The 24,238-nt window shown below is 53.9% G+C and overlaps 9 protein-coding genes across 9 annotated transcripts; 5 read left to right on the forward strand and 4 right to left on the reverse strand.

The window, feature by feature from the left end:
* Nucleotides 1-910: 910 nt before the first annotated feature.
* On the forward strand, nt 911-2,413 carry A1O3_03520 (uncharacterized protein; the record flags this gene model as incomplete). The annotated part of the gene is made up of 1 exon (XM_007733656.1): nt 911-2,413. The coding sequence occupies one exon, from the start codon at nt 911-913 to the stop codon at nt 2,411-2,413; it is 1,503 nt and encodes a 500-aa protein (XP_007731846.1).
* Nucleotides 2,414-3,255: 842 nt separating this feature from the next.
* A1O3_03521 (D-lactate dehydrogenase (cytochrome)) lies at nt 3,256-5,520 on the reverse strand (the record flags this gene model as incomplete). The annotated part of the gene is made up of 3 exons (XM_007733657.1): nt 3,256-3,486; nt 3,611-3,777; nt 4,113-5,520. The coding sequence occupies 3 exons, from the start codon at nt 5,518-5,520 to the stop codon at nt 3,256-3,258; spliced, it is 1,806 nt and encodes a 601-aa protein (XP_007731847.1).
* A 1,744-nt stretch (nt 5,521-7,264) lies between these two features.
* A1O3_03522 (uncharacterized protein) lies at nt 7,265-11,548 on the forward strand (the record flags this gene model as incomplete). Its single annotated transcript, XM_007733658.1, has 1 exon — nt 7,265-11,548. The coding sequence occupies one exon, from the start codon at nt 7,265-7,267 to the stop codon at nt 11,546-11,548; it is 4,284 nt and encodes a 1,427-aa protein (XP_007731848.1).
* Nucleotides 11,549-12,795: 1,247 nt separating this feature from the next.
* On the reverse strand, nt 12,796-13,670 carry A1O3_03523 (60S ribosomal protein L21-A; the record flags this gene model as incomplete). Its single annotated transcript, XM_007733659.1, has 4 exons — nt 12,796-12,959; nt 13,084-13,243; nt 13,388-13,474; nt 13,605-13,670. 4 exons carry the CDS (start codon nt 13,668-13,670, stop codon nt 12,796-12,798), a joined length of 477 nt encoding a protein of 158 aa, XP_007731849.1.
* Nucleotides 13,671-14,060: 390 nt separating this feature from the next.
* A1O3_03524 (40S ribosomal protein S9) lies at nt 14,061-15,021 on the forward strand (the record flags this gene model as incomplete). Its single annotated transcript, XM_007733660.1, has 4 exons — nt 14,061-14,106; nt 14,198-14,216; nt 14,306-14,404; nt 14,604-15,021. The coding sequence occupies 4 exons, from the start codon at nt 14,061-14,063 to the stop codon at nt 15,019-15,021; spliced, it is 582 nt and encodes a 193-aa protein (XP_007731850.1).
* Nucleotides 15,022-15,745: 724 nt separating this feature from the next.
* On the reverse strand, nt 15,746-16,771 carry A1O3_03525 (uncharacterized protein; the record flags this gene model as incomplete). Its single annotated transcript, XM_007733661.1, has 1 exon — nt 15,746-16,771. One exon carries the CDS (start codon nt 16,769-16,771, stop codon nt 15,746-15,748), a length of 1,026 nt encoding a protein of 341 aa, XP_007731851.1.
* Nucleotides 16,772-17,898: 1,127 nt separating this feature from the next.
* On the forward strand, nt 17,899-20,142 carry A1O3_03526 (uncharacterized protein; the record flags this gene model as incomplete). Its single annotated transcript, XM_007733662.1, has 1 exon — nt 17,899-20,142. The coding sequence occupies one exon, from the start codon at nt 17,899-17,901 to the stop codon at nt 20,140-20,142; it is 2,244 nt and encodes a 747-aa protein (XP_007731852.1).
* Nucleotides 20,143-20,336: 194 nt separating this feature from the next.
* On the reverse strand, nt 20,337-21,185 carry A1O3_03527 (uncharacterized protein; the record flags this gene model as incomplete). The annotated part of the gene is made up of 1 exon (XM_007733663.1): nt 20,337-21,185. The coding sequence occupies one exon, from the start codon at nt 21,183-21,185 to the stop codon at nt 20,337-20,339; it is 849 nt and encodes a 282-aa protein (XP_007731853.1).
* Nucleotides 21,186-22,255: 1,070 nt separating this feature from the next.
* A1O3_03528 (uncharacterized protein) lies at nt 22,256-23,994 on the forward strand (the record flags this gene model as incomplete). The annotated part of the gene is made up of 3 exons (XM_007733664.1): nt 22,256-22,481; nt 22,590-23,007; nt 23,163-23,994. The coding sequence occupies 3 exons, from the start codon at nt 22,256-22,258 to the stop codon at nt 23,992-23,994; spliced, it is 1,476 nt and encodes a 491-aa protein (XP_007731854.1).
* Nucleotides 23,995-24,238: the final 244 nt, after the last annotated feature.

Here is a 24,238-nt window from a genome sequence, read left to right on the forward strand (position 1 = left end):
ACCTCACCTTATTCCCAACTGCCTTCCTCCAGGGAACTGACAGCGCTTCTCTGCGGACTGCGATCGCATTATGTGTAACAACTTGAAGTCGACACGTCTCACCTGCTCGCCAAAAGCGGCGGGTGCTGCTTCTCGGCAAACCTGACATTCTCAGGCTTGGAGGTGCACGTGACAGGACGCGTTTGCTAATGTGAAACAGCGACGTGTTGATCCCCGTCGCCCATCATGCGTCGCGAATCTCGGCTTGTAGAGAGAAGTCCGTCTCCTTGCCGGCATCAACTGCTGTCGACGCCGTCAAATCAAACGTCGCGGGAGACACCGTCGAGAATGTTCACCAGAGGAACAAAGCACCCTCCCGGGGAGCCCAGGTGAAGGTATCAGAGATAGCAGTTGACGCTGCTGCAAGACACGCCACCTCCTTTTCAACAGCGCTACTGACGAGCACTCATCCTTGCAACCCTGCAAGGACATGGGAAGTCCCGACTCCCCAGCTTCGGTGTTGACAAAGGGACGCATCTGTTGGCCCCAATCCTCCGAGACCAGCGCCTTCCCCATGCCAATCGGTGGCCTGGTGGCTGTTTCTGCAGTGGACAAATTTATCGTGTGGGTTGCGGCTGTCTCAGGCCTTTCCAAACGCGAAATGATCGCCTTGACAACTTTGCACATCTGTGGGTTTTGTGGAGAATCCCAATCCACCCTCGCTCCAGATCAGACATGTGTGTTGCACAGGTGGCTTGCGTGTATCCCTGAAACCGCTGGACACTGTATGTGTAGCTGACGTTGCTCGTGTGGGAGGTTGTTGGGTTGCAACTTCACTTTGTTTGTCTTCTTGGTTGCTTGTATCGCAAGAAGTATCCTTTGCTCGTGCCTGTGCCTGTGCCTGACATGTTCACTGACTCGGTCGACAACCATGGGCTCGACCAGCAGTGGCTCTTCACGACCCAGCACCGACGATTCGCAGGTCGGTCTCCTGAATGAAAAACACGACTTTTACCCCGACGAAGAGATATCTCAAGGCGCTGCTTGGCTGCTGAAGCCTCGCAAGTTCCTCGTCCCTCCAGCCTGCCTTCCTTTCAGGTTCCTCGTCAGATCAATAACGCAACTATTCCACCTCTTCCTACCCAGTTTTATTCAGCCACGACATCAGCATGGACAGCCTAAGACCGACAAGCCTTCTCCGACCGCGTTTCTCGACGGCATGCGTGGCCTTGCCGCCTTTGTCGTCTTCATCTGCCATCTGACGTACGGCACCTTTGATATCGGCCACGCGTGGGGCGCAACTCCCGATGCAGACAGTGAGACTCAGCATGGAAATTGGAACAAAGCTTTTCTGCGGCTTCCTGTGGTTCGTTTGCTGTACTCGGGTCCGCCGATGGTTGCAATATTCTTCGTTGTTTCTGGCTACGCCCTCAGCTACAAACCTCTCAAACTGATGCGGGCACGGCATACCGAGCAACTGATGAATACAATGAGTTCGTCGGTCTTCCGTCGTGCATTGCGCTTGTTCCTGCCATGTTTCGCGTCGACGTTCCTTGTGGCATGCCTGGCCCAGCTCAGCCTCTACAAGCGCACCGAAACTTTTGCCGCTCAAATGCGCACCCTCCGCGAAGACCATTGCTATACTCAGCCGAATCCGTGGTTGCAGTTCACCGACTGGATGCAGCAGATGCTGATCTTCGTCAATGTGTTTGATTGGTCTCTGTATGCGGGCTCGGTGGAACTCGATAGACACTTGTGGACCATACCGGCTGAGTTTCGCTGCAGCATGGCCTTGTTCCTGACCCAGATCATGGTCGCCAGGATGTCAACCAGGCTACGAATCTCCACCCTGACGGCGCTCATGGTCTGGGGAGTTTCGTGGGACAGATGGGAGTTGTGGCCATTCTGGGCCGGCATGGCCATCGCAGAGTTGGACATGATCCAGACCTCGAGGACGGCGGACCTCACCTGCTTGACTCCTGCGACTCCACCGCAGCAGTCAAGACTCTTCTCAAAGATAGCCTACTCGGCGACGTTCCTTCTCTCGCTCTTTCTACTGTCTTACCCGGACGCCGCTGGCCACGCCACACCCGGATTTATCACGCTCACGCACCTCATTCCCCCACACTTTACGCAAATGCACCGCTTTTGGCCCACGGTCGGGGCGATTCTGATCGTCTGGTCAACATGCCGTCTGGGATTTCTTCGCGAAAAGGTCTTCTGCTGGTCTATCATGCAGTATCTAGGGAAGATCAGCTTTCCGCTGTACGTCATGCACGGACCGGTCATACATACATTGGGGTATTCGGTAAGCGCGCCTTTAAACACACAGAAGGTTCAACCGTGCATCCGGCCACTCCAAATGGGCGGAGATTCACTCAGCACTGCCACCAGCTTCGCTCCGCCCAAGCTTGAAATTTGGTTAATTTGCTGACATGAGTATTGTGCATCTAGATCCTTCCCCGGACCCCCGAACTCGAAACACCCGAGACACTGCGGCAGTTCGAGCTCGCCTTCCTCAAGTCATCGATCGTCATCGTCATCGTGGTTGTCTGGATGGCGGACGTGTTTCTACGGGCGGTTGACACACCGTGCGTGAACGTGGCCCGGAGCCTGGAGAAGGTCTTTTTTGTGGCTTGACTCCACCCTCGATCTTTGCTTTGGCCAGCACCAAATTCGGAATACGAATACACACAACCCGAATACGTACGAAGCATATAGCGATACAGAACCTCTTGCATATTAATTCGGGGCGGGTGCGTCTGGGCCCATTGGACGTGTCTGCAGGTGATGCAAACTCTTGGACAGAGATAGATGAGACAAATCACAATGCTACACAAGTTTAGACCTTTCCCAGTCGGTTCATGTTGACGGACAAGAAGCTGCCGATGAATGATGAAGGATTCACATATACGGTTATGGTTAGGTATGGGTGTTTCTTTCTATGAAGTCTAGTTTATACTAGCCAACGTCTAGAGAGGCTGGATCTCACTCACCACCTATACTTTGAAGCAGGTCGGCCGAAAGCCTCGCATCAGATCCCAGGATCTATATCTATATCTATATCTAGATCGCGCCAGAGGGCGAGATCTATCTAAGGTTAGGTTATAGGATCTATAGCTATTATCTTTACTAAAACGAACGAAGTCGCGTTATCCCGTTACACTTAAGTGGTATAAGCTGTATTTTATTATAGTTTAATGCTGGTTATTGCTGTCCACGGTGCCGAGGGATCACAGGGACAGGGGGACACGGTCGATGGCTATTGCAGCTCTGCTATATGTTGCTCTTCGGTCTCTCCAGCGTCGACGCGGCCGTGGCTCCCGGTCGATCCTTTGTGGCCTGGATATTGACGGCGTCGAAGATCTTGCCCGGGTTCATCAGCCAGTGCGGGTCGAGGCTGCGCTTGAGAGTGTGCATGATGCCGATGGTGTCCAGGCCCAGTTCTTCCACCAGACTCTCCTTCTTCCCGATGCCGATGCCATGCTCGCCGGTACAGGTGCCGTCCTGTGCGTGTTTGTGTTAGGACGACCAAGGGAGAGAAAGAAAGATGCGGGCATAGGACGGTCGAGAGAGAGAAAGATGGCGGGCAAATGCCCTGCCATGGTTTTATTCATTGGATAAGACATACCATTTCCAAGGCCCGGTGGACCATGTTATGCACCACGTGCTCCACCCGCTCTCTCTCAGCTGCGTCCTTGCGGTTGTACAAGATGGAGGTGTGGAAGTTGCCATCTCCGATGTGGCCTAGCACGCTGGCGAACAGGCCGAGATCGTCGAGTTCCGTTTTCGTGCGTTCTGCGGCACGACGACAGTGGATTAGATCAGATGTCCAGGCGGTGGTGGGTATGTCACGGATGCAAACATGGAAACATGGAAACATGCAGTAGAAGACGGGTAACATGCAGTAGAAAACGGGCAACATGCAGTAGAAAACGAGCAACACACAGCAGAAAATGGAAACATGATCATAGGCAACGGCATCGCGGTGCTCATCCGCATGGCATGACAGCAACCCGGGAGCCCGATAAAGACCGGAGGCCGGGGGTTCAAGGCTCGTAACCATATCCCGTACTATAGTACAGGAGATAGGTCTCGGCAATAGAAAACGGACAACACGAAGTTCGACTTACCCACAATGTCCGGCAGCCTTGAGATGGGCACGGCCACGTCGGTGGACCATACTTCATCCCCTGGACGGCGCAACGACAGCATGCTCCACAAGGCCTCCTTCCGGGCCTTCCACAGGTCATGGGCCTCGGCGTCGTCTCTGGCATAGATGAAGTCACCGGCCCTGTTGCGCTTGACAATCTGAGTGGTCATGTTGATATTGTCCTGCACACTGGCCGGGGTGCCGGCAAACTTGAAGAAGAGCGTCGGCACCTCTTTCCAGGTCCGGTTGGTGCCTCCGGCCCGGTTGACGACGGACATCTGGACGTCGTCCATGATCTCCATGGCTGCGACCGGGACACCGGAGCGAATGACCTGCATGGCGGCGGCGGCGGCATCGCGAATGGTCGGGAACGTCACGACCGCCACCTTGGTCTGCGGAGGGATGATGGCCAGCTTGAGAGTGGCCTCGGTCACGATCCCCAGCGTGCCTTCGGCCCCGACGAAGAGGCCGGTCAGGTTATAGCCGGCCGAGGACTTGCGAGGTCTCCGTCTCGTCTTGATGATGCGGCCGTCCGGCAGCACGACGGTGAGGTTGATGACCCAGTCCTTCATGGTGCCGTAGCGGAAGGCGTTGGTGCCGCTACACGAGGTGCCGACCATGCCGCCGATCTTGGCCGACGGGCCGGGGTCGACGGGGAAGAAGAGCCCCTTGGACTGTAGCTTTTCGTTCAGCTCCATCCACTGCACCGCCGGCTGGACCACCACATCCATGTCTTCGTCGTGCAGGGCAAGGATCTGGTCCATGAAGGCAAAATCAATGCTGAAGCCCCCAAAGGGCGCCGAGAAGTTGCCTTCCAGCGACGAGCCGCCGGAATAGGGGACCATGGGGATCTTGTACTTGGATGCCACCTTGGCGATCTGAGATACCTCTTCGGTGCTCTTGGGATACACCACGGCTATGGGCAACTGGTCGATGTTGATCGAAGACCACTCTGAATAGCCGTGGGCTCGAAGGTCCTCGTCGTCGGTGCTGACCGTGTCTTCACCCAGCGCTCGACGGAGCTCGTCGATCGCCTTCTCCAGTTCCCTTTTCGACGCATATTTGACAGGAGCAGGTCGGGGCTGGCTTGAGCGGGGATGCAACTCGTCCTCGTCCGAGTCGGCCTGGCTGCTGGCATCGTTGACGCCCACCACATATCCAATGGAAGCCAATGCTCCTGCGAGGAGCAACACCCTGCTCGTGGTCCATAGTCTGCCAGCTTGTAGGTCGGCGACCGCGGCGGCGGCTTTGGACGATGATAATCCCCTTCTACCGGGTGCAAACACTCTCCTCGATCGCTTGGGCGCACCAAGTCGGGAGGTGGACGAGGCCAATGTGCGACGAGTGCTTGTTTCGAGCCATTGCAACCCGGATCGTAGTCCCGCCATGAAGGGTGAAGTTACTGACCAGTCTAGTTCCCAAACCACATCGACTTTGACTTTGACGACGTGGTGCCGATGGCAACATACATACTACTCGTAGGTAGCTAGCTATATACGGAGAACTCTACGACTCCGGTCCTGTAACACCATCGCACAGTCGGAGCTGGGCCGACTGTGGCTCTCAGCTGCGTAGGTGACTGGCTTAGTTAGCAGCCGTCATGGCGTGCTGGGTCTGACAATCCGCGTCACTGACTGTCACGTCCGGCCATCGGCAGCAGACACCGATGCCGATGTCGTTGCCGTTGCCGACGCTGATGCCCGCTGCCGCTGCGCTGGAAATGTGCGTCTGAGACTCTAAACACGCAGCCTAAGGCCTCAGGGCCTGGATGAGGCTGCTGAGATGAGGGTTGGGCTATGAGTATTATTTTTTGACTGCTCAGGATTTACAGTAGTTTGGATCGGGACCTGGTGCTCGCTTGGGCATGCATGCACATGCACATGCAGATATGAGCACTAAAAAAGATCCCTGACTCGGATTGATAAAGAAAGCCCCTACGCCCCAGGCTCCTAAGGCTCCTAAGGCCTAACTTATAAGCCTCCTTAGCCTTAGGGAGAATCACCCGAACTTTCCTGCGAGCAGCTCAATTGCGACGAAACACCCCTTGCCTAAGCCTCTTTAACTACCAGCTAAGCCTCCTAAGCCCCTAAGCCTATGTAGGCACCCGATTCCCTCCCCCACGATCATTCCCGGCCCTATAGGAACCATGGCATGAGTCTCTTGACCATGCCACATGGACGGAAAACCGCATACCGTACGGAGTATAACTCCAGGCTAATGTCAATGCTTTATATGTAGTCCTTGGATACTTCAGGGGCGCCCTCTGGTCGTTCTAGAACCGCTTTATGTAGTGGTGAGCGGTGAGTCCGGCGGGCAACTCCTTGACATGTAATACCTAACAATGAATGCATGTTACAGCATATGCACATCTCCCCCCTCCGCGTTTGCAAGGAAAACTACCAACGCGTGATGGGTGCGATTGTTGTTGCGGAAATTCAAGTCCCAGCCATTCACAGAAGGCTCAGGCCGGTCTCATTTGTTCCAATCCATCGTTCCCTGAACGTGAAGGAGAGAGCGTGACCAGTGACCACCAGGCAGAAGTGACCACAGATGAAACCAAACCTCAGCTCACCGCAACTTCTCCACCGCAGTCTCTTCTCTTTCCCCCGCGTCCTCTCTTTGATTCTCCCGCCATCTCAGTCTCAGCCTCAGCCTTGTCTCTTTACACATACAGCACCAGCACGGGCGCAGGCACCGCACTGTTTTATCACTGTGCCCAGACGCTAGACCACAGTACCCGCCGGGTACAGCCTGATCCCGCTCACTATTATGGCTGAGGCCTGAGGCACCTACGACTACCTACTTCTCCCTACTACCACCTACTACTTCTGCCTCCTCTTACGTGGTGATTGTTTGTCTGCGGCCCAGTGCCCAATGGTTACCTACCGCTGTGCTGGACTGTAAAGCTGCTCGTTTGGCCAGGCCACCTTCTCTGCTCCCATCTCTCTTCTCTCTTCTCTCTTCACGCTTCCTTGTCTCTGTTCAGCCACCCCTCCCTGGCACTTCACCTCGAACCTGTCTTCTTCCCCGCTTGGGTCCCTCTCAGTCTCGCCTGCGCCCCCGAGAGAGAAGAGAAAGTCTTTCTCCTCAAGGCATGGCAGGCTGTGCCCACTACAAGATCGGTATACCATGATGGACATCCCACGCGCGGCAGTCAGCCGATCTGGCACGAGACCAGTACCACAGCCTCAGGCTCGGGCTCCATCCAGAGGCGAGGAATGGAGAACATGGCCGTCCGTGAGGGCGTTCATTCCCAACCTGCCCCCAGGCACCACCACCTACGATATTCACAAGAACCTGCACCGCTTTGGCAAAGTCGACTTCATCCGCATCGAAGAAACCCGACAAGGCGCCTTTGCCCGAAGAGCCAACGTCGTTTTCAAACCCCCACCTCGTCGCAGACCCCCCTGGGATTCCACCTACTACAGAAATGGCATCGATTTCCTTCTACGGGAGGCCCACGGCGACCGCACCCGCACGCACCGCGTCACGGTACTGCTCGCCAATAACCAGAACTCGGCCCGATTTGTGGAAAGCCCGGTGAGCAAGGGCATTAGATATAGTCCAGAGATGACGATGCTTGGGGAGTCCATCGACTTCGGCTATTTGGAACGCCCCAACTTGATGGTGGTCAAGGCGACTAGGCGGGATCCAGAGGCGGTCAAGCTGTTCCTGAATCTCGACCGACTGGAAATCGAGGTCCACTTCCCCGTCGTCATGAAGTCCAAGGGCAAATCCACCGCGCGCGACTACCGCTTCTATGTTGCTCTTGACGATCAGTTCGCCATGTGTGAGATTCCGGGCTCCCCCACATCCCTGGTTTTTCACCTCAAGAACCCCCCCTGGTATTCGCGCCAGTTGAAGGAGGCCATGCAGATGAGCCACGATCCCAAGTCTCACAAGTGGACGGCCGATGATACCTGGTCTCGCCAGACCGATATCGTGGATGACAAGGAAACCTACAGCCTGATCGACAGCAGCCCTGTCTCCCTCCGGAAGCTTCACAACAGCATTGACATTGCGCGCTGGACCACGTTCCGGGTCACCGTCAATCCCACAGCGCCGGTGCGAGAGTTTGTCAAAGCCTTCGAGGACTTCAACGTCCCTGTGACTCGGAATCCGTCGTTTCAGGTTGTCAGAGGGCCACCGGAAGAAGCACCTCTTTGGAGCCTGCTTGACGGGTCCAACAACCAGTCGTCTCTGACCGAGCAGTTGTCCGCCATCTATCTTCCCTTTGAATTACGGTATCAACTTGAAGTCTGTATCTCCCAGGGCTGGCTCAACGAATACACCATCGACAAGGCCTTTCTCCAGCGTCTCACGTCTCTACCACTGCAGCGGGCCAAGCAGATGCTCATCCATGTCGACTCCTACCAACAGCGAGTTTATGATCCGATGGCAATCTTCACGGATCTGCGATACTCCAAACCGGTTCGGACTCGTGCTCTTCCTGCCAATTGCAATGAGATCTACCATGCGACAGTCACCGCGACAGGTATACTCTTCCACACTCCTTCCGTGGAGCTCACCAACCGTATCATCCGCAAATATCAGCGCTACAACGATCGCTTCCTCCGGGTCAGATTTGAGGACGACTCCTATCGTGGCAGGACGAGATTGTACCCGGCCACGAACGGGAGGATGAAACTCATCTTTGAGAGGGTCCGACGGACCTTCAACCAGGGCATCGTCATGGGTGACCGTCACTATGAGTTCCTGGCATGGGGCAACTCGCAGCTGCGAGAGCACGGTGCCTATTTCTTTGCAACTACCCACAACCCTCATATCAGCGCCGACACCATTCGGAAGAGCATGGGTGTCTTTGACCGCGAAAAGGTCGTAGCAAAGCGAGCCGCCCGAAAGGGTCAATGCTTCTCCACGACCAAAGCTGTGTCGGTGGTCAACAAGCGGTCCTTCAACAAGGATCCGGTACCAGACATTCTCAATGGCGGCTATAACTTCACCGACGGCGTGGGTAAGATATCAGCTCTCACCGCACAGCTCGTCTACTCGGGGTTGAAGCTCAAGGGGCCCGTACCGTCAGCATTTCAATTTCGGCTTGGTGGCTGCAAAGGAGTGCTCGTCATCGACCCGACGTTAAGCGCCATTGATATCAAGATCCGACCGAGTCAATACAAGTTCGAGTGCGAATCAGATGAGTTGGAGATCATCCGTGTATCGGAGTTTTGGCAGCCTTTCCTCAACCGCCAACTGATCCTGGTCCTGTCCGATCTCGGCGTGCCGGACCAGGTGTTCTTGCGGAAGCAGGAGGACTGTATCGAGGCTCTCGATCGCGCCATGGTTGATGATACAGCTGCATTGCGTGCGCTGCGTGAGAATGTGGATCCTAACCTCGCCACCCTCGGCATTGCCGCCATGATTGAAGACGGGTTCCGGCAAACCAACGAGATCTTTGCCACCTCTCTCTTGCGGCTGTACCGGGCGTGGACTCTCAAATATCTTAAGGAGAAAGCCAAGATCCCGGTACCTCAAGGAGCATTCGTGCTGGGTGTGGTAGACGAGACCCGCACGTTGCGGGGATACAAGGTCGATCTCAAACCGCCCAAGGATGCCACACGAGAGGAAAAAGAGGCCTGCTTGCCGCAGATTTTTATTCAATACACCGATCAACACACTGGGCAGCGTCGAGTCTTGGAAGGCGTCTGCATCATCGCTCGAAACCCGTCTTTGCACCGGGGAGATATCCGGGTGGTTAAGGCGGTCGATGTGGACAAGTTGCATCATTTGTGCGACGTCGTCGTCATGCCGTCTACCGGTGACCGCGACCTCCCCAGCATGTGTTCGGGCGGTGATCTGGACGGTGATGATTACGTGGTCATCTGGGATCCCGACTTGATTCCTTCAGAATGGCATGCAGAACCCTTCAGTTACGACGCGCCCGACCCGGTGACAAAGGAGCAAATTACGACAGGAGACATAGTCAACTTCTTCTGTGACTACATGCAGAATGACTTTCTCGGAAGAATTGCCCATGCTCACCTTGCAGCCGCGGACTTTCTCGATGACGGGATCAGAAGTCAGCCGTGTCTCGAGCTGGTCAATCTGCACTCCAAGGCTGTCGATTATCCAAAGACGGGGGTGCCGTCCGAGATGCCGCGCGAGCTCGAGCGCAACAAATGGCCGCATTTCATGGAAAAGAAGAGATCGCCACAATACAGATCGTACAAGATCTTGGGACAGTTGTACGACGCCGTTGAGCGGGTGGCCTTCGAGCCAAACTGGGAGGGCCAGTTCGATCAACGCATCCTAATCCACCCTCCTCCGAAGGGGGAGGTGATGGACGTGGTCCGCAAGCTGAAGAAGAGCTACGATGAAGGTATGAGACGCATCATGGCCCAGCACCAAATCAACACGGAATTTGAAGTTTGGTCGACCTTTGTGCTTCATCATAGTAAAGCAGCCCGCGACTTCAAGTTCCACGAGGAAATCGGCCAGCATGCAAGGACGCTCAAAGAGCAGTATTATGAAGTACTCGTGGAGGAGGCCGGAGGACGTGAGTTTGAAAATCTCATGCCCGTGGCCGTGGCTGCCTACCACATCACGTATGATGAAGTCGGCCAGGCTCAAGAGAACATGTCCGGCTCGTCCGAGGCAGACGAGCTCTTGTCCGATTATGGCGGTTCACATCACTCTGCCGACTCGCACTCGCATCCGGTAAAAATGCCCTTCATCAGCTTTCCCTGGGTTCTTCAAGACGTCCTTGGAAAGATAGCCAGGAACACGGTCCTCGGACACGGTCAAACTGGGCCCCGGTCCATCGGAGGAGATATGAAGTCTAATCTTCCCCAACAATCATTGATCGACGACCTGGACGACGCTTTGGATATGTACGACAGAAGCCATATCAATGGTAGCTTCATGTATCTTGGCGAGCATCTGCCTGATCCGTATATGCCGGTGACGACCAGCCTCGATGATGGCGATGCGAAGCAAGACGACCTGCTCCTCGCCGATGAGACCAAAGAGAAGGCGGCGACGACATTCACAGCAGGAGAGCCAACAACCCAACAGCATTCCCCTTTGAGTGCTCTCCTGCCTCTCAGACCCATCAAAGCCGCGGCGGTCAAGGTGTGCGACGGTCCCTCGGCTTCTGAAAAGAGCTCCGTCATCTCTTCTGGCATCAACTCCTTGTTCTCGAGCACCGAGAGCTCCTCCGCGACTCCGGACCATGTCTACCCACCTGTCCCAGTCCTCTCTCGCAGCAAGGACATGTCTTCCATATCCGCAGCTTCCGGTTCACTGGCACCTAGTCATTCACCAGCAGCCGAACGTCTCGGGGCCGCCGACGTCTCGAACCAAGCGGGCATTGCAAATCTAGAGTTTGACGATCCAGCGTACCATGTCGAAGGTGACCTTCTGGACAATGACGATGATGATGACGACTACACGTACTGATGATGAACGCAACGAAACACCAACACCAACGCGTGTCAAATCCTTTGAAGGATACAGGGGGTTAGCGAGTTGGCCCAGCTTTGGTGGTCATTCGTGGCATGTTCGATCGATGACTAACAAACCCAGCGGCACACCCCAGGTTGTTTTCTTTCTTTTCTTCTTTTCTCTGGTAATGGGCTTTATGGACGGTCGTGAGGAAAACGAATCGTGCAAATCGAGGAGTCGTGAGCAACTCACATTTCCAGGCATATTGGTATGGCATGGCGCTTATGATTCCCCGTGGCTTGGAATGGCATGGAGTTGGCGAGGCATTGGGTGCATTCGCGAACAAGCGACATGCGGATCAAGGATAAGCAGCACACTTGTGTAGATGGAGAGAGCTTCAGTCTCACAGTCTCATGCAGGGCCAGGGGCATATTAGTCTGGCGAGTTGGATGCGAATTGGACGCTAGTATGCCATCGCCATCGACCCTGACCGTGACCTTGGGCTTTGCTTTTTTGGTACCTGTGTCTGTCCTCCCTTTCTCGACCGGCCTCGATTGAGGACGTGGTAGGCAGCGGAGCAATACAAAAGTTGAAAACAACCTTGAGGTATCATCATGCCATGGAAATTAAGCCGCGGACAAGTCTCTCGTCACTTGTAGACTTTAGGGCGCTTCTTAGAAGTCAAAACATTCGGAATGTAGCGGCGCGGACCACACGATCATATTTGCAGGACAGGAGGCAGCGATGGCAGAAAAACACAGTTGGAGGAAATGTGAAGGAAGTTTCTCATTTTATTGATCGTAGCCATTTTGTTGGACAAAATTGGGGGAGAACTCATGCATGCCGGACATGCATGCATGCACCTGCAATGAAATGCCGACCAGAGGCCGCCCTTCTTCGAATGGGGGCACATTTCATCCCGCGTTTGCTTTTCTGGGATGCTCTATGTGATGAGAGAGGGAACCAACTCATCCGCAGCACCCCTCCCAGCACTTGCTCGATACCTTGGACCTCCCACTGCAAGTCATATCGTGTCGTATCGACTACCGAGCACCCGTTCTGCTCAGCTCAGCTCCCCTCCCTTCCCTTCCCTTCCCACACGCCACAAATCTGAGGCGGAGGAAAGGAGAAGCTCGCACCACACCACTCCATACCACACCATTTCGGCCAATTGTTCAAATTCCTTGCGCACCACACAAACACCCAGATTCCCATCCCACGCCCAAGAGGGCGAGAACGAGAAGGAGAAAACGACTTCCTGTTTAGATGGCGGTATCGTAGGGCTGGGGAGCAAGAGACTCGACCTCGGTCAGTTCGACGACGTGGGCCGGGCGAGGGCCAACGGGCTGGCGCTTGAGCTGGACGGACTCGCCCTTCTCCTTGGCGTCACGGCGGCGCTGGGCGTTGGATTTGACTCTGTTCAAGACTAGAAAAGGAAAACAGGTTGTCAGTACATCGACTCTTTTAATGTTCGAGTTTTCGGCCTCATCCTTGCCCCCATCATCGAAGTTGGTGGGCTCGGCTTTGCCGCTGGCCTGGCCTGGGCTTACATTCTTCTCTCGACCTTGACGAGGAAACATGCTCGACGCGGACATTGACTCGCTTCTCAATGTATCGGTTGCCGACCTTCTTGTTGATGATGACGCCCACCGCCGACTTGGTCACGTTGTACACCACACCGGTCTTGCCGTGGTAGACTTTGTACGGCATCTAGAATTCCCCAACACAACACATTAGTTTCTGTATCTGTCATATCTTTTCCCCGTCTCTTCAAGCTGCCATGTGTGCATTGAGCAGATCGGGGATGGAGGGTGTGTCTTTTAGGTGCATCATGGATCTGCAAGAGGTACATACACCCTTCTGGACGGCGCCGTTGGCCTTGACGTCGACAATGTCTCCGACTCGGTATGTTTTCAGGTACGTCGACAGATGGATTGCGCCCTATTGCATCGCAAAAAAACGAGTCAGCTCAGTTCATCATGTTTCTTCCATTCCTCTCTTTGTCGCTCTCTCTTTTCCCCTCCTTTTGTGTCTCTCCATCCTCGGGGACTGCGCAGAATCTAATTCATACCTTCTTGCGGAAGTCACGGCTGAACGCATATCGCGTGCCGGCTCGGAGACCTCGAGCGTTACCCATTGTAGCGGATTGTTTTCGAGGCTACTTGTCGGCTGTGAAGGGGGCGGAGACGAATGTGATGAGAGGTAGATGTGAAATGGCTGCTTTGCTTTGTCGCAGTTTCGTCCTCTCAGAAAGTGTAGATGCCAAGACCGAGACCGCACTCAGGCTTCGCGCGAATTGTGCCCTGCCCTGCCCGGCTGCCCAGCCAAGTGTGAATATTCGGGCCAGTTTTTTGTGTGCGGTTGCCAAGACCCTCCGGCGCGAAAGCCCCAACCCGAGTTTCCCTCTTTCGCAGCGCTCATTTTCGCACTTCCCAACACCTCACTTGACAAACGACACCCACGTCCTCCCTTTCGATCGTGTCGACCTCGTTCTTGATTGTGACTGCACGAGCCTTGCATCGCAATCATGGCGCCGCGATCCTACTCCAAGACCTACAAGGTCCCTCGTCGACGTAAGTGAAGCCCGCCCGATGAAAATCCCGAATCACACGACATTGGAACATGGACAAAGAGAACGGGAAACTAACAAATTCTCCATTGCAGCATTCGAGTCGGCCCGTCTGTACGTGTCTCCTGGCCACTGAGTGCCAGCTTGCCTGTGCCTCAAGTCTGAGATAACCATGTCCCTAACGCCTCTGTGTTTCCTTACAGTGATTCGGAATTGAAGATCATCGGCGAATATGGCCTGCGCAACAAGCGTGAAGTCTGGCGTGTCCAGCTTACTCTGTCCAAGATCCGTCGTGCTGCTCGGTATGAAACCAACCCACAACCCACATCCCCCAGCCCACTCTTCCTTTGATTGCACCAGGAAGGCAATGGACACAATGCCACTCTTCCTTTGGCTGCACCAGGAAGGCGATGGACATAATGGAGAATGCCGCCTGAAAGGAACAAAAAAGAGACCAGAACCTTGGGAAGAACAGTGACTGACTCTCTGCAACGCTTCTAGTCAACTCTTGACGCTCGACGAAAAGGACCCCAAGCGCCTGTTCGAAGGCAACGCCCTGATTCGCCGTCTGGTGCGTGTCGGCGTGCTCGACGAGTCGCGCATGAAGCTCGATTACGTGCTTGCCCTGAACGTCGAGGACTTTCTGGAGCGCCGCCTGCAGACCTGCGTGTACAAGCTGGGGCTGGCCAAGTCCATCCACCACGCCCGCGTGCTCATCAAGCAGCGCCACATCCGCGTCGGCAAGCAGATCGTCAACGTCCCCAGCTTCGTCGTCCGCCTCGACAGCCAGAAGCACATCGACTTTGCTCTCACCAGCCCCTTTGGCGGTGGACGTCCTGGCCGTGTCCGAAGAAAGAAGGCCAAGGCTGCCGAGAAGAACGACGAGGAGGATGAGGAGGCCGGTGATGACGAGGAATAGATCATCTGATGCAACGAACTACCTACTACTAGTACTCGTACCGAGTAGTGGGCCACCTTTCAGCTGTTGAAGGGGGGAAATGTCAATGCAGTGGGAGAGGAGTGGTTTGTCGAAGCATCCCTTCAGAGCAGAAGGGAATACTAGATGATCACTGATGCGGCCAGCCTCCTCAGGCCAACTGATCATGTCTGGTCTGGTCTCAAGGGGGCGGCGAACCAGGAACGACTCAAGAAGATACCTCACGGAAAATATGCTGCTTGGGGCGAGTGGCGAGTGAACCGTCATCATGCGGTTTTCAATCGGCTGGAATCACTCAGCCAGGTAGATACTGCAGAACATCTACCGCGTGAAAAAAAGCGGTTTCAGTAAAATCATCTTCTTCATGCCATTGCTGTGAATGTGATTCGCGCGTATGCAGCTGTGTCTTTACTGGTATCCCATCATGAGCTCATCTACCATCGCCCAAACCCAAACACCCATACACCAACGATGCCCTAAAGTTCCGCAGATACCTCCAACTCCATGCTTCCAAACAATAGCCGGCCCTCTATAATATCTAGTGGTCGTTTATGATAACCGACTGCACAGGAAGATGAATCAGTCCGGTCAGGGAAAAAGTGGCAGTCAATGTGCGGACATGAAAACTCCAGGTCGTGTCCTCTTCGCTGGTGGGCGAGTTAGCGGACGCCTCGAGCTGACGAGGACGAGGATGGCTGATTGAACCTCAACTCTCCACGCCTAAACCCAAGACGCCTCTCAACACGGCGTCCGAGCCACGATACCACCTCCCCAAATCCTCCATCTCATCACGGGCGCCTTGCTCGCGGCGCCTGCGGAGCTCAACGGCCAGCCTTGTCGTCTCATTCCGCGTCTTCTCCAGCTCGGCCAGTTCGCGATCCATCTTCTCCACGTCACGGTCCTTGGCCGGCATCTGACGTTTCAGCAGATCGATTTGGCGATCGAGCTCGGCGTTGGCGGCTTTCTGGCTGTCGAGGGCTAGCTGAGTCGGTCCGAGAGCCAAATTCATGAGAGGGTCGTTCTCGATGTCGCCGGCATCGCCGTCATCGCTACCACTACTGTGGCCAATGCGTTGCTTCCTTTTCTTCGCAGTCACTTCGGCCTGCAATTCCGCAATCTCCTGTCTGAGCTGGTCAAGCTGGCGCGGCACACGCTCCAGCACGTCGAGGCCTTCCGTGACGGTGTCGTATCGCTGAGCCAGGAGACGGGCTTGGCTCTCTATCTCTGCGACCAGAACGTCCACGTCGCGCTTTTTGGCCTGCAGCTCCGCCTTCATCGCGCCCAGCTTGTCCTCGAGCACCAGGTTGTCGCTGTGGCTGACCACCAAGGGCGGATCGCCGACGATGCTGCGCAAATATTTCTCTTTCGTTACTTGCTCGAGGTAGCTGAAGCGCAGTTTCGAGAACAAGTCCTTGTAGTGCGCCAGGTCGGCGGAGAGGGATGTCGGGATGAGTTGGGAGAACGAATCGGCCATGTCTGATGCGGCCTGGGAGGCTGTGTTGGAGGAGACATCTGATCGGCGTGGTTGTTGGTGTGATTGCAATCGTGAAGCACCTGTGTTTGTGTTTGCGTTCGAGGGTGATTGCGGTTGTGCTTGTGACTGTAATTCATTCTGACTCTTCGACGCGGTCGCGGTCAATGGCTCTGCAAGCGCGAGGATCGAGAGGGGCTGCGAGGATTGTTGAGCGCGGAGACTTGCCAGCGTGGCATGGTAATCGACGGGCTTCGCCATGGCAAGACCAAGGTTTCCCAAAGGTATATTCAGAGCCGTGATGGTGATGTGTGGGTGTCAAGCTGAGATTGTAAAGCCGCGCATTGCATTGGCCGGAGTCGCTCAACTCGGAAGATGTAAATAAACGTCACGCCAAGGTGGGATGGTGGGAAGGGATACGGAAGGTGTGCGAAAACTTGAACTCCTGCCGACTCCGAGTCATTATTGTCATTCAAAGTCTTATCCTCCAGTCACCCGTATTTGCCTTCTCACTACTTGTATTGCACTGCCAGTGTGATACGATGAGTGTTCAGGCGGCTGAGCAGGAGGAATCCGAAACATTGAGAAGGTCGGAAGAGCCGACATCCCAAGACACTACTAGGTAAGCTTGACCTGGACCGGCGACTTCATACGGGGTAGGGGGTGCTGTCTGAGGCATTTTCTTGGGTCATCCGTACACAGTGCGGATGTTCTGTTCCCTTCTCAGATACTTTGGAGGTCTTCAAGACTGTGGTGAGTCTGGTGACTGCTCACAGAGAGCGAACCAAGCGACTACCAGAACGGGGAAGCGGTGTTCCTTGTTTGTATAGGGCCCCAAATCTCGTCCTTCGCCCTCTGCACAAAGAACCTGCAATTCAATTGCACTCTTGTGCGGTTGATGTACCGTGCTGTTTGGCGCCATGTCTCATCTTCTCAGTCGTGTCTCCGTACGGATACTACCCTCTCACTGGCAGAGGTGATAGATAGGTGACTAGTTTCCTACCTTGATCACAGCGCTGAGCATAATTACGAGTGGTTTCCCCACTCGAGTTCTCGTCCTGGTCTTTTCTGCTAGCACTGTGTACGTTTTCAGATCATCACTCTTGCTTGGTCAATACAGGACGAGACCGACAGCGACAGCGACAGCCGACAGCCACCGAGATGAGTTCTCACAAGCGTCGGGCTAGTAATGATCATGGTGATCAGCCCGCAGCCAACCGTCCTCGCATTGCCACTGCCAGTGAGGCTCCGGACTCTCGACTTGATAAGGTCAAGGCATCCAACTAATATCATCATCATCATTCTAATTGCAAATACAGGAGATCACCGGTCCTTTCAACCTTTCAGAAACCTTTGGAGACCTCATACTGGAGGTCAAGCTTCGATCTATGTCGAAGGCGTCTCGACGTGAGCTATGCCGAAACCTGCTCTCGGAGTGGTCGGATAAAGGACAAAATACCGCGATCCATTTCGACGGAACTTACTGGCAGGCAGTCCATAGCCATAGCCCTAGCCCAAATCACGACGGAGATGAGTTACCAAATCAGACCAGAACATCCCTCGAGAGTGGCGATGACGATGCTGGAGCCCCCAACGAAGATAACTCACCCGAGAACGTAGACGTTGGTACAGAAGAGACTGGGAAGCGCATCGATGCAGAAGAGAAACAAGAAGCCGATAGTATACTGATCGGCGAGGATAGTGAACCGGGCGAATATGATGAAGAAGGCGAAAGCAACGGCGATGATGAAACTGACCAAGATGTCGAAGATGACGAAGACGAAGACGAAGACGAAGACGAAGACGAAGACGAAGACGAAGACGAAGACGAAGACGAAGATGAAGAAGAGGATGACGACGAGGACGAAGACGAAGACGAAGATGACGAAGAGGATGACGACGAGAACGAAGATTGCTCTGAGTACGATGATGATTACGATTTTGATTTCGAGTTCGAATGGCTAGAACCAATCGATATTACAATAACTTCCACAGCAAACATGGACGGATGCGGCAAGCCAAAGACGATTGCACACTGCCAGGCCAAGTTGATCAGAAGAGACCAAATGCGCGATGATTTCTATGAGGAGATGGAGCAACCTTCAATTGAGACTTCAAAGTTAGCGTTTGACCTGTTCGACCGGTACGGTCGACTCAGACCCGAGTTCACAACTCACCCAATCATCAAAGGAAATGGGATCTGGGACCAGGAACTGGACCAAGGAGATATACTGCTCATTGAAAAGATAATTGTCAACCCAGATTATCGCAGGCAAGGACTTGGTCGAAGGATGGTAGGATCATTGTTGACTCTCGCCCAGCTGGAGACGTGGTCATTCTTCGCTTTTGTTTGGCCTTCCATGCTGAGAATTGACGACATTGAGTCCGAGTGGAACAGCTTACAAGATGATGCGGCAAGAAATCGAATGGAGAAGCGTGAATCCGACCGAGCTGTCGTGTTCTACAGGTCTCTAGGATTCCGCAGAGTAGCATCCACGGACTGGTTCGCTATGGCTTCCAACGATGATCACCCCTCACACCAGCTTGCTTCAACAGAGGATTACAATCCGCCAGAGGCACCTTCCTCCGCTCTCGATCCCCTCTTGGGCCCGTTTCAGCAGATTGGCGACCGTGCTTTGTCCGGGGTCGAATACCCTGACTTCCTCGGCGTGCTTGACAATTGTATGCAGCAGAAGGGGTCGGTTGATGCGTGCTGGACAATTCAGGACAAGAATGGAAATACAGTCCTTCACCTTGCTGCGTCAATATTTAGCGCTGCTTGCGTCGAGTGGATATTGAAACAAGACTTCGGAACTCGGCTGCTTCAATTGCGCAACCATCGAGGCGAAACCCCTCTCGAATTACTCGAATTCATACTCGAAAAACTTCGCACGCAGAAACGTATCAACGCATTCACTGCTCATGTCTCGGACCGATTCATGGGACACAATGATAGCGCCGTGGACTGTTTGATCTTGCTCAAAGGACTGGGCTCGGTGGAATCTGTTGTGAGGTCCCAGGGTCGAGACGCACTCCAGCGGATCGCGGGAGGATGCACGTGCGGCCAGTGTCTGGGCGGGTTTCTGAGTCCGAGAGTGTCGCACGCTCTCGTATGTCAGGCCCAGCTGGGATACGACAGATATAATGATGACATCGACCTGTGCTTAGATCCAAAGATGGTTGTACATGAGGATGACCTCGGTTACCTACCTTCAAGAGTGCTCGACAATCTCCGGACGAACAAGTCCATGCGTCAGGGGTTTGTCAACCTCTGGCAGTACATTGGGACCTGCCTGGAAGCTGGAAAGGTGCCTCATAAAGCCAATGTGTTGGACGTGGTTCATGAATGGCCACCTGTAACAAAAAACTTTCTGCAGAGGGGAGGCACCGTGGAATCAGTGTTTCTGGCGATATGTCGAAGGGCCATGTCAGCGGATGAGTGGATGGGAGACGGACAACATCAGGAATTGTTCGGCGACGAGATTTCAAAGCTACCTGAGTGTAGGAATGACGGTGAATTCGGCTTTGTGAGTGGCATGTGCGGTTACAGGCGCATTTCTCTGAGACCTACTATAGACGGGATGGGCAATACTCTCGACGAGGAGGGAAACATGGTCGATTCGTTGTTATAGCTGCTAGTTTGAGGATGTACAACACAAAGACCAAGGCACATGCTCAATACTATTGATGTCGTCTTGAGACTCGCATTGTTCTATACTATATCCACGGTCTTCAAATGTCTATATGCATACCCACACCCGTAGCGATAGCTATAACCATATGAACGTTATATTTTGCCAGGGGCATGTCATATTTTCTCCAACCATCAAGAGAGAAACCTCTGCTTGTTCTGTTCTGCCCATTCCTCAAACGTCATTGCCTTCTTCCCAGTGTATTTCTCAATACTCGACAGCTGCTCAGCGCCGACTGGATAGCCACAAACCAGACTGCGAGCAGGGTCTACAGCGCCCCAGTGCTTGATCATGTAGTCGGCGAGAGGAGCCGGCCAACGACGCTCCTCCGTGAATTTCTTGTATGCTTCGTCTCTTCCCATCGTTTCAACGGCAGGACTCTTGCCCAATACTTTGGCGAGTGTCTTGACACAGTCGGCCTGGGAAATCAACTGCGGCCCGTACAGATACATGGCCGTCTTCGTGTTTCCGTCCCGCGGCCCTTTCACAAGAACGGTGCCACAGGCTCTGCCAATGTCCTCTGGAGCAATAGCATCAACCGTCGCATCCGGTGCGAAAATCTTGACCAGCCCACTCTCCAATCCTGCCTTGTACTGGATGGTGTTGCTGGCGAAAGAGCCTGGTCGAGCCGCGACGTAGCCGCCCGGGCCAAAGACTGCTTTCAGACTGATCTCCACTTGCGCGTGTAGGTAGGGGATCACCTCGCTGGGTTCCACGTCCTCCGGTTCGCCGCGGATGGTGAAGCTGCTGAGCAGTACCACCAGCTCGATGCCGGCCGACTTGAGGGCCTGGATGGTCGACTTCATATTGTCGGACGAGCGGGGGGCGATGTAGATGAATGCACGGGTTGCTTGGGTGCGAGTTACAGCATCACGCACTGTGTCGGGATTCTGTAGATCGGCGGGTACTCTTTCGAAACTGCCGTTGCTGTCTTTCTCCGTAGCCGAGTCGAGGCCGGGAATAGCCTTCGACGTGTCCCGCATCGCCAGCACCACCTTGGCTCCAAGTTCGTGGGCTGTCCGTGCCGTGGCCGACCCAACCGCTCCGGATGGTCCAAATACTATGACCTTGGGAGCAGCCAGGTTGGAGTCAAGGTGGGAAGTACTAGTCCGGTATTGTACTTGAGAGCTGGGTGGGAGGGTATTGTACTCGAGAGCTTGGTGGGAGGGTATTGCACTCAAGAGCCTGGTGGGAGATTTTTCAAAGAGCCACTGTCAAGAAGGAATGCTGAACAGACAGACTGAGAAGCAATGCCGCCACTTATATAGCTTCAGTGTACTTACTCGGAACGGGAACAATCATTCAGTCAGCTCCATCACCATCCGGGCCGTCTCTCAAGCATGCAATAGGAGGTATGGGGTAGACCTGCCGCGAAGAGCGGAATGAGACAACCTTTCGTACTACTCATCCACTTGCCTCGCGGAGAGTACATTGATGCCCATTTCCAGACTGGATGTGCATCGGCAATCAAGGATGTGCTCAGCCTCGTGCTCCACACCAATAAACACAAAGGTCGACTGATGTCTTCAAGAAAGAATTCGTACGCATAGCGCACGGGTGTGCGAGGTGGTTGGACGGTGGCCAGGCTCACAACACCTGAGACGTTGATGTTAACTCCGGCTATTCCTAAAGCGGGAAACAATCTCAATCTCCAGCACGCTACAGTATCCGTACATTTCTCCACCGGCAACGCTTTCGCTAAGACCTTCGCCCGTTTACAAGATTCTGCACCTTTCATGTCGTTCTTGAATGCTCCCCCAGGGGTCAGTCATGTGTCCCTCTCTTCTGGTGAACAGCGCCCCCGTTTGAAAGTCCGAATGGTCCCACGACGATGGTCTCGTCCGGGTGTCAAGTGAAGCTTTGACACTTGACACAGGCACAGCATTCCCAATTTTCCGACTACATGTAGCCTGGTAGCAACATGGCTCATACGGATCAGTCGGGTAAGTTCGCGGATCATTCGTTTCCCAGTCCCAGTCCCAGGCGAAGGCCATCGATTTGACCTTTGGCTCGTCACTCAGCGGCAGGAATGCCATTCGTCGTCTCTACCAGCATGAACAAAGCGGATCCTGAAATGCGTAAGCTGATCAGGAGCCATTGCATGCTGGGGAAAAACCGCGGGAGGATCTTGCATAGTAGGCGAATGCCCAAGACGGTTGTCCCGCCAGTGCCAGACCTGGAAGCTGCTTCCGCAATCCCCAATAAGCTTGGTTCAGAGTTATCTTTGTTACGGTTTGCCGATTCCGTCGAGCCCTCTACGCTATGGGAAGTCTTGAGATGTAAGTGACCTAACCCTAACCCTAACCCTAACCCGAAGACTGAGGACTGAGAAACCAACGATGCTGGAGACCAACGATGCTGGAGACCAACGATGCTGACCTCGAAAGTCACCTCGGCTTCGAAACAGACTTTCTTCCCCTTGGAGAGATGCTTTGATTTCAACGTCAAAGACCGGTCGATGTTCGAGCCGTTGACATTCGATCCGGCCTATCTTCACGCCGTGATCTTTGGGGCTCAAGCATACCTGGATTTGGTTTCGTGTCGCTCCAGTCCACGGTCGTCGGTGCAGATGTTGAAGACGATTCAGCTCCTTCGCGCCCGACTTTCGCTCTCGGATGGAAACGAACAGACATCGGTTTCTGATCCCACCATACTAGTCGTCTTAACTCTGGCACACGTTGCACATTTAACTGGCGATGATGTTACCGCCGAGCAACACTTGGAAGGTCTCTGCAAGATGATCCACCTGCGAGGAGGCATTGCTGCTTTCCAAAATACTCCGAAACTTCTCACCGAGGTATTAAGGTCAGCAAGAATCCTGACTTCACGTCCCTAGGTAGCAAGAATCCTGATCTTCACGTATCTATTTGGGACTATAATGCTACTGAGCGAAGCGAAGTAGTATATAGCTGCAAATCTTATTTACCGGGGGACTAAGGCTTATGGCTGATTCTATTCAGGTGTGACATCAGCATTGCCATCCACAAAGGAACAACACCGATCTTTGACTTCAACCAGCCTTTACAATCTATCAGATATCAACCGCAGACTGAGTTATCTCCTCCACCAAAGATGGAGTTATCTTCTCTACCACAGACGGAGATATCTTCTCCACCTGCTTCTTGTCTGGATTATAAATCCCCCTACGACAAGACTCAATACACCAATGTCATCACAAACGAGGCTCAATACACCAATGTCATCACCGACAAGGCTCAATACACCAATGTTATCACAGACAAGGCTCAATCCGCCAATATCATCACCGACGAGAAATTAGCCGAGTCATGGAACACCCTGAGCAACTTCTGCTATCTAGTCAACTCCGCGGCGGACAAGAACATCAAGCTCAGCGACCAAATCCTCCTAAACACCATGGGCTCAGTGATGTATGCACTTCTCAGAATGGACTTTCCAACCAACCCCATCAACGAAGCCATTCGTCTTGGCCTGCTTGCATTCTGTTCACATTCTTTCTTGGAGCGACGGGGGATTGAGCTTCCGAAGCGCTCCCTCTGTGAGAAGTACAGGACTTGCTTGGAGCACGTCAACACCACTCAGTTGCAACGCCCTTCTCACATCAACACTCAACCAAAACGCCCTTCTCCTCAGCTTTCGCTATGGTTTCTCATCATGGGCAGAATTTCCATCTTCACCTCCACCTCCCATCCAGATGACTCTGCATGGATAGATTCCAGCCTCAGAGAACATATTGCCCTTGAATCAGGTTTGCTCCTGGCCACAGCTACGACTGGTTCTCAAGTCTTTTCTTTGGATCGACATCCTACATGACGGACCTGGGAAGATGATTTTCGAATCTGTTTCCTAGTCATAGTGCGGTACGGAATGGGTGTTAGGGTTAGGGTTAGGGTTAGGGTTGTTGAAATAGGTGTTGAAGGTGTTGAAATGGGTGTTGAAACGGCTGCCCTTAGGCCCCCCGAGACAATCCACTCGACGACAAGGACGTAGAGTCGATTGTGACAAAAGTTGAAATGTTAATGCTCCATGTTCGCTATCAGGGGTATAGGGGGAGCCT

This window comes from Capronia epimyces (assembly GCF_000585565.1).
Source record: "Capronia epimyces CBS 606.96 chromosome Unknown aczIQ-supercont1.3, whole genome shotgun sequence".
Lineage (NCBI taxonomy): Eukaryota > Fungi > Ascomycota > Eurotiomycetes > Chaetothyriales > Herpotrichiellaceae > Capronia > Capronia epimyces.